At 32.5% G+C, this 9,229-nt stretch overlaps 1 protein-coding gene across 1 annotated transcript; it reads left to right on the top strand.

Annotated features, from left to right (window-relative positions):
* The first annotated feature begins 1,205 nt into the window (after positions 1-1,205).
* LOC111495822 lies at positions 1,206-8,771 on the top strand. The gene is made up of 13 exons (XM_023146018.1): positions 1,206-1,461; positions 2,143-2,246; positions 2,850-3,121; positions 3,212-3,286; positions 3,371-3,429; positions 3,580-3,715; positions 4,399-4,495; positions 4,776-4,842; positions 5,141-5,239; positions 7,135-7,224; positions 7,498-7,652; positions 8,135-8,236; positions 8,328-8,771. Exons 3-13 carry the CDS (start codon positions 2,869-2,871, stop codon positions 8,467-8,469), a joined length of 1,275 nt encoding a protein of 424 aa, XP_023001786.1. The 5' UTR covers positions 1,206-1,461; positions 2,143-2,246; positions 2,850-2,868; the 3' UTR covers positions 8,470-8,771.
* The last annotated feature ends 458 nt before the right edge of the window (positions 8,772-9,229 follow it).

Below are 9,229 nucleotides of genomic sequence, written 5' to 3'. Positions count from 1 at the left end.
AGACAGATAATTAATAAATTATAAAATTTCATGGTTTTAGAAGATAAGATATAAAATTAATAAACTCTACCAGCGCTAATTATATATTTACATCTTAAATTGCAATTATGGGACGTTGGATTCATTAACTAAAAAATTCAACTAACCAATTAAATAAACAAACGAGGAGTGGCCATATTGTTGCTCAAATATTTATATAATAAAATGCTTCACCATATAATATTTGGAGGACTTTGACTAAAATTTAAAATGTTAATGTTGACCTAACATTTTAAAACATTTCAATTTTAAAGATAAATTTTTGAAAAAACTATATAAAATAAATTAAAACATAAACATTCTTTATAAATTATAATTTAAATTATTGTTAGGAATCACAGATCTCCACAATAGTTTGATGTTGTCCACTTTGAGTCTAAGCTCTAATAGATTTGTTTTGAACTTCACCAAAAGATTTATTGGAGATAGTATTCCTGGTTTGTACACCCATAAATTATTTATATTACATCAATATTAGTGGTGATAAAGGTGGACCATTTATGAAACAAAAAAAAAAAGTAATGAAAGATATTAATTATTAAATTTAATTAAATAAAAACTTTAATTATAAAAATAGAGTATTCAGTTGAGTAAAAATAAATTTAAAAATAAGCAATATGGTGGGACCATTTATGAAACCAAAAAGTTATTGGCACACCCACATCGGTTTGTTTGATGAGCATGTGGGTGTAATCAGCAATGAAACCAAAATAGTAACATTCGGAGTATAATGTGATGGAAGGGCAAAAAGCATGTAATATTTTTTTAATTTCAATGTTGATTCAAATGCAACATAACTTTGTATTTAAACATTCAAATAAATTTATTTATTCTAATATTTTAATATTCATGTAAAATTATTTATTCCAATAAAATATTCTGAAACAAGTCAGGTTTTTTGGAATTAAAAAACCTAATTAATTCTGTAAGTTTGGGGGTAAAGAATCATGTAATTAATTTTATTTTATGTGATATTTGAGATTAAAATTTTTAAACCTCTGCTTACGGTAAAAATCACGGTTAGAGGCAGTATTATCTACTTGCGGTAAAAAATTAATTTTAACAGTGATGTGGTCATTTCTCCGGGAAAAGTAAAAATGTCCAAGGGAGAGCTGAGTTCGAGAGAGTTTAGCGCCATAAAAACGCTATTATTATTTAAAGGGAGCTGAGTTGTGCTCGTAGTTGAACGACAATTGAAGGCGGAATTTTAGAATACTTCTAATAGCTGAAGAAGCAAAAGCAGCCTCTCTTTCTCTCTCTACTGTTGTCTTTGATTGCCTTTGTGAACAGTAATTGCTTGAGGTTGAAACTTTTGGAGGTGTGTTCCGCTGAAGAATGATTCACTTCTTAGGGTTTTTCTTTCTCTGTTTTGAAGATTGGCTTATTCTGAATTGAGAATTGCTGGAGCTTCAGTGTTTGATGGTGAGTTTGTTGTCTGTGTCCATATGTTCATTTCCTTGCGCGTGATTTTCATTTGTGCTGTTTTTGGAAGATGTGAAAACCGTGTGAAACAGAGACGAAGTCTTCAATTCTGGATACTGGATGTTTTCTTGGAATTCAGAACTTCATCTCTTCATTTTGATGTATTCTGCATAGGTTTTTTTTGGAGGCGCCTTGCGTTTCATTCTGTTTTTTTAAAATTTGTTTGCGGTTCCTTTCCTGAGTTCGAGTTCAAGTTGTGCATTTCCATGTGTTTGTAAATTTGTTCGTGTTTGAACCTGTCAATTCCCAATTATCGGCAATTTTCTGGTTTTTCTTATTTCACGCTCTCTGTTCTGTTTCTGTTTGTTCTACTTTCATGTCCTGTATTTATGTGTCTTCTTTTGAATTTCAATTCTCAATTACGGCATGGTTCCTCGTCAATACAAGAGACGCTTCAATAGCGAAAAAGAGGATGATTATACTTGTTAGCTTAACTTTGCTTTTCTCCAACTGTTGCTTGAGCTTGCCTGAATTTCCTTTACTCGCAATCTTTTTAGAAGATTTTGCTCCTCCTTTTAGAAGCTTCTTTCATTTTGTTACTTTTTCTGTAGGTTTCCGAAGTTTGTTCTACTAATATTCCGTGATTTTCACATTTTTCGCTTTTAAACTATGTACTTGCAGGATCGGTGCAAGAGGAGGAATCCGCGCTTTCTGAGTAAATCAATGCGTCCTTGCTAGCTCATCGTCGCCTATATATTCTTATTGTTGTTACAAGAAAAAGAACGGTAAGTATTAGAAAGAAGTTGCGAAAGGCATCTGTTGTGTCTCATTCTTTTCATGTGACTCTTGCATTTCTTTTGATCTAAGCTATTTACTATTATCGTCTTTTTATATCCGTTGAATCAATTTTGATAAGAATCTGCCAGAAGTTTGACTGATTGATAAACCGTCTGATTAGTGACCGATTGAGCACGGATTTATATTTCAACAATTTCTTGCAATTAATAAGTTAATTTTTGGTAAAAAAAAGTAATTACGAACCGAAGACGAAGAACTATTTAGTATTAGGAAGGAAAGGACTGACACTAAAATTTGTGGACAATTTTAAGAGTGACTTGTATTACTCGTGAATAGCCTACTACTTCTGCTTTGTTAGTTGGCATTTATTTATTTATATATCTGCTTTTTTTGTTGCCAACTGGCAACCGCTCTTGTGAAATTTATGTTTTATTTCTTCATCGAATTTTCTTCATCAGCTCATTTGTCGTAGTTTTTTTTTTTTTAATCTATTCCTGGACTAATTTGATGAATTGGTACTTATGCCATATGAATATACAAAATGCCTAAAAGTTCAGAGTAATTGAGAACCATTGACATTGTGTGGGCAGAAATTTCATATCTGCGGATATGGGGTGCCTTGCTTCAAAACCGGCAGATTCTGGTGGAAACAGGCGGAGGCCGGGAAACATTGGGGAAGTTTCTGTCTATGTTCCTGGTCTGCGCATTCCTAGACCAGTAGATTTCTCTTTGGCACTTGGCGATCATCTATCTAAAAATATAGTTGAACGTCTATCAGCTTTGAGGACTCGTATAGTTGTAATGGCTGGCCAAGAAGGTCCAACAATTACTAGAACGCGGAGAAAAACTGCTACCCAACATGGTCAGTAATGAAAATGGTTTGTCCTCTTTAAAGCTATGTGTATTTTATCTTCTTTGCATTTGATACACCAGATGCTACTGTTATCTTTAGGTGGTTCAACAATAGCTGATCTTCAGCAGGCTCTGGAAGATTATTTGCCTGTTCTTTTGGGATTAGTTAAAGATGGTAAGCGGGATTTTGGCTGACTATGACTGATTTATATGTTTCGTAAGACAATGTCTAAGAATATTTCTTGTGTGCTCTATCTAGGAAACCAGCTTCAGCACAAAGTACAGTTTGCGTGGATCAATCAGGAGGATGATTTGGAGGTTGTTATGATACCAGAATTACTTGAGAAAATTTGTTGCCTTATTGTTAAAATAATTTCATCTTTGAAAATTATGTAGTTTCCCAACTGCGTCTGAAAAGTAAATCTAGAGGAAATTATATTAATCTACTAAAACTTAATTATTTTGCAGGAAACTGTCATGTCCAACGCTTGGTATGAGGTGCTGTCAGTTTTGCACTTAATGGCAATGCTATCTTTATCACAGGCCAACTTATTACTTCTTCCTAGAACATCAACTGATGGTTATCAACCAAAAGTATCAGAAGGTAAGTTTCTGCACAATGTTGTATTACAAGCCTTTAGGCCTATAGTTTTATTTTCTTCCTTTTCCTTTTTCTTTTAAATCTTTGTAACCTCTATTGCATAATGCATATTATACTGAATGGACTATATCCCAGTTTCCTTTGTATCTTCGCCAGCCCTGTAATCATTACATAGAATATGGCAGTACCAATTTTCCAAGATCTTTGTTTAGTTAACCTGCAACATGCTATTTTGCAGACACAAAGTACTTAAAACTGATGCGTGTTCATATGGCATATTTGCTACATTCAATTCCTTTAAATCTTTCTCACATACAACCATTATTTACTAGAATGCTCATTCAGATGATCAGGGAATGAAGATTTTGCTTTTGTTTTTAAATGAAAGAATGTTATGGAATGTTTGTTTTCAGTAAAGGATGTAAATCAAGCTAAAAAAGGCGTAGGAAGGAACCTTATAGTTCTTTATCTATCATGATGCCATTGTGTGGTCCAATCTTCTTTCTATATGAGAAAAGATGCGTGGTCATTGCTGTAGAAATATGGGATATATTTCTGTGTATTAGGACATTAAATTTCTATTTAATGCAGACTGCAATTTTTAAGATGGCTGGCTTTCTTCCTACTTCATTTAACCTCAAATTTTATGGCCTTAGTACTAAAAGGTGGTTTTGTGTTACCTGCAGAGAGTAGGCGAGCTTCAGTTGACATTTTTGTAAAAGCTGCAGGATATTTGGATTGTGCTGTTAGACATGTTCTTCCACAGCTGCCTGCCGAATTCAGGTCTGCGGATTAGTGGTGATCTTAACGTCGTTGACATCCTTATTACTTTTTATTTGATACAGACATATTTTATGTATATTATTAAACAAGAGTTAGTTAAGGATCCTCTGAACCTAAAAAGACAATTACAAAACTGAGATCCCCCTTCAATACGAAGTAGAAAAGAACTCCATCTTCAACATCTTTTCTCTTTCCAACCATAATACTTATTGATAGTATCTTGAGTTAAATGTTTGCATCTCCTGTTTTTTCTCACAATTGAGCATGTCTACTACTGTAGGAGAAATCTGCCGGTGGACCTTGCTGAAGGAGTTCTTCGAGCACTTTGTCTGCAGGCACTTGGGCAGGTATGATGTTCAGATTGTCGAAATGATAGCCTGGCACATTGGTTAGATGCATTTTTATTTTTTATTTTTTCTGGTATACTCTGAAATATTGAACCTCTTATCAAATATATCCATTGTCCACTTAGAGAACTAGCTGGACCAGTTTAGTTTCTATCTTTATCAAACAATTTAGTATTCAAGATCAAGCTGGATAGTGCAAGTGCACTGTTTCATCTATGCATTTTATTCACATATAAGTTGCACATTTCCTATTACTTCAACCTCTTCATCTGCTCATTGCACTTTATGAACTACATAGGGAGTTGATATCCAGCTAGGAATGGCTATTGATAGCACCAAAGCAACCCTTGCTGTGAAGCGAAGGCTTGCATGTGAGATGGTAAAATACTGGCAGCAGGTAAGTTTGTTCTTTAATTCATCACACTATTTGATTTCAAATTACCATGCGTAGACTATTTACCTTTGATCTCTGTTGACTGACTCAAGTGCCATTTTTCTGAGTTTTATCTTTATAATCATAACAATCAAAATATGACTCCTGTGACTGCATATTGTGCTGCACAAATCCCAGCATTGCTAATTTTCGTATTCTACAATTGCACGTTAAACATTAATGCATACGTCCTATCTCATTCAAAGAATCCATTTTAGTTTGTGCATTGCGTCTTATTATGTACTTAGCATATACATTTGCGTTCACAAGTGCATAACATCTCCTGTTCTGACGTAGCATCAAGTAATTTCTCATTGGAACACCATACAATAGGTTAATGTTTACATGCGCTGTTATAAAAGTAAATAAAGATTGCTTATCTGGTTCCATATATACCACACGAATTATTGAATCGTTTTCTTCTCTTTTTTAGTTTATTTATCACTAGGGATGAGAAAATTATACCAATTATACTAGGAGAATAAAAAAGTGCAAGTAGGAAAATACAGAGCACTACCTGTTCTTGTTTTCCGCCCATACATATGCATACTAATTAATGTATTTACTCGGTACGAATTTACTTATAATTGTTGCCTATTTTCCGTCGATAAAACTTTGTTTGGAGGGTTGTGTCTTTGTAGTTATGTTTGTGCATTGGTGCATCCTGATGTTGTAGGCATGTGAACTGGTAGAAGATAGTAATTAATATTGAAATGGAGACATAGAAAACTAGTTACGACTCTTAAGAAACCACTTTTTTGGGCCATTTGTCTGTCGTTCCTTTATACCATGAGTGTGCTACTTCTTTTTACATGTATGGTAAAAAAAAAAGCATTATTGGGTATGGTGCCATGGGATGGGATAATTCTCTTATAATTCTGTAGGAATAACGTTTTTGTTTCTTTTTTTACTCATAAAATATAAAAAGTCATATATTGTGATTAAAAATAATAAATAAATAATTTTGATCAATAACATCATATCAAAGTTAACCAACATATTATGCTAGTAAAATTAATGAATAAAAGTTTATCAAAACAAATAAGTAAAAGACAATTCATTAGTTAGAGCTCATTTGATTAATTAATTTTAATCTATAAAATTATATTAAATAATTTCGAGTATCTCATATCCAAGTATTCAATTATTGGGGTCTCAATACCAATAGTTGACATCCTTAATTATATCCAGGTATTCCATTTCCATCTTAATTCCCTGTAAACTTTGATACAGACAGCCCTTTAGGAACTTCACATATGCTACGTCCAGGTATGTTTGGATTTTGGTCGCCTACCATGGGATGTAGACTGTGACTATCATTGATAGGGACTGTTATTTTCTACCTATTACTAAATAACTAGCCCCTTCATGCTTCTGTAACCCAATGTGAACACCAAGCGTCCTATTGGTTAGAAATGAAAAAAATGCTCAGGATCGGGCTCGAGTTTTCTTTTGCATGAAATAGAAGAAAGTAGATTTAGAATGCTGAAACATTTTGACAAATCAGATTATTAGCAAATGCATTTGTTGGACTTTTGTTGATTGTATGGACGTGGATGATATCCATTAATCCGATGGTTCTTTATATTATTTTCGGGATATGAAATGCTGGTTAGATTCAAGTAGTCAAATTTAAGGATGTCGTGTAGAACTTATTTTACAATTCATGTGGAAGCTGTCTGTATATAAACTACTTACACAACTGGGCTGGCGTTTCTGGATGTTGGATTACTTTGTTCATTAAGACCAATTTTCTTTTCCTCAAATATTGATCCGTAATTGTTCTTGGTCTATTTGAAATGATGTTCACAATCTATTTGTTCAAGTAGTAGCTCATGTATGCTCTTGTTGCTTTACAGGCCCAAGATAACATCATGAACCTTCCATTATCAAATGGTTGGGGAGAGAAGCACCGGCTTTTTGTTAAATGGAAATTCATTGAAGCGAAGGTAATCTATTGAATCTTCGTCTATCTCTTGCTTTCAGCTGATTAAGGAAACTTGTGTATATAGTCAGTTTCATTTTACTTGTAAAAAATTTCATCCATCCTTGTTTCTGTTAGGTATTACAAAGTTCGAAGTCATTTAACTTGCTACATCATCTATAACTATAACCGATATTCATTTATTTATGTCAGTCACCTTAGTCAGTATCGTCACCGTGCATAACCTGGGAAACTCCTTGCCAGAACTAACTCATTGGTTTTCCTAAATTATAAACAGGCTGCAGCTTATTATTATCATGGTTTAATACTTGACGAGGGAAACACAGAGAAGTCCCATGGGATGGCTGTAGCCGCATTGCAAGCAGCCGATGAATACTTTAAAGAAAGTAAAAAGGCATGCGAGGCGTTTAACTCTGCTCTTCCATTATCGAGGTACTTCGTCTCTCTTTTCACTGCTATGTGTCTTTGGCTTACCACATTTGCAACACGTTTCTAACTTTATTTTCATTTTTCAATTTCATATTTTGAATTATAAAGTTTCAAATCAATGTCGTATTCACACCAAATGTACTTTTATTTTCATTTTCATACATTAAATCTTCTGTTTAAACTTCACCTAAAATTTCAAACATTAAAATTTTGAAGTTCGAATATCTGACTTAAAAAATGTATATATATATATTTTAAAGCCAAAATAGACCAATGTTTGTAAATTCCATATTATTTTCGAGAGGTTAAAATATATTGATACTTGGAAATGTTTTAATTCATATATATATTCTTGGTTTAAAAAGTTAATACAGATCAATTTTTGTAAATTCCATATTATGTGGTTACTTAAATATTTATTTATTTTTTTTAGAGATTAGAATATAATGAAACTTGCAAACTTTATAACTATTGTATTCTTGTAGAAATCCACCACAATTTGGAACCATGAAATATTTATCAGAAAAAATTCCAAAAGATGCTTCAAGCAAAGTACGGATAAATCGAGACTTGTACTCGTTTGAGAAGTAAGTTTTTCTTGAATCGTCAATTTCATTTACTTGTTTAGTGAAAAGAAATTATGTTGATCATTCAGTGCTGTAAATCAACAAATGACAGGATCGTGGAGACTGCACCGACGCTGCCCGATTTCGCCCTGGCCCTGAAGCCAGACGAATTCCAACTTCCTGCAGTGGATCCTTCATGGAATGAGGAGAACATAAATAGAGGTCAAATTGGCTCTAAACAGTTAAAAGAGTGATCAAAGATAAGATAATGTGCACATATTACGTAAATACAGAATCGAAGCGACGCTGAAAGCAAATGTGTAATGCCAAGGGAAAGCTTGTCGGTCTTCAATCATTGTCTGAATTCATAGGGTCGGTCTTTTACCTTTTTCTTTTTTCCTTTTCTTAATAAATTCATGTTTTCCCTTCTTTCCTGAGGTTTGTATTTTCCAAGAAAAGTTCCCCAAGTTCCTTTGAATGTATTGTTTCTGCATTGGAAGAAGGCGATGACACTTCATTCTCTTTTTCTTTATTTGCTTCCTCTATTCATTCTTTATTCACAAATTAAACATTTTCAAAAACAATTTAGCCTTCATTCTGTAATAAGTTTGAATGGAATTTATAAGGTTAAATTATAAATTAAAATTTGAAATTTGAAATAAATTTGAAATTTGCCTATTTAATCATTCCATTTTCAAAATTACAAATTTAGCATAAAAAAACTTTTATTTTTTATTAAAAAATTACTAATATGCTAGATTCAAAATTGAAAAATTTAGAATTATATTAGATATAAAAATTATATTTATATTTAATAAGACAATTAATTTTTAAAAATTTTGATTTTGTCCAAGATTTGAAGAAACATACTATCATTTCAGAAGCTAAACTGTAATTTGACCAAATTATTTAATCAATTTCAATGAAACTAATTTCAAGCAAATCATGGACACAAATTTTAATATTTACTAAAACCAATGCGAACACTAATTTTTTTTTTTTTTTTTTTTTTTT

The sequence above is a fragment of the Cucurbita maxima genome, unplaced genomic scaffold, assembly GCF_002738345.1.
Source record: "Cucurbita maxima cultivar Rimu unplaced genomic scaffold, Cmax_1.0 Cma_Scf00021, whole genome shotgun sequence".
NCBI classification, from domain to species: domain Eukaryota; kingdom Viridiplantae; phylum Streptophyta; class Magnoliopsida; order Cucurbitales; family Cucurbitaceae; genus Cucurbita; species Cucurbita maxima.
This window is presented reverse-complemented; position numbering and strand designations above follow the sequence as displayed.

Bases quoted from the DNA above. Each gene is read 5' to 3' on its own strand.
- LOC111495822 (XM_023146018.1), top strand. From the start codon at position 2,869: ATGGGGTGCCTTGCTTCAAAACCGGCAGATTCTGGTGGAAACAGGCGG. The intron at 3,122-3,211 runs GTCAGTAATGAA...TGTTATCTTTAG, and splicing joins AAAAACTGCTACCCAACATG to GTGGTTCAACAATAGCTGAT. The intron at 7,225-7,497 runs GTAATCTATTGA...AATTATAAACAG, and splicing joins GGAAATTCATTGAAGCGAAG to GCTGCAGCTTATTATTATCA.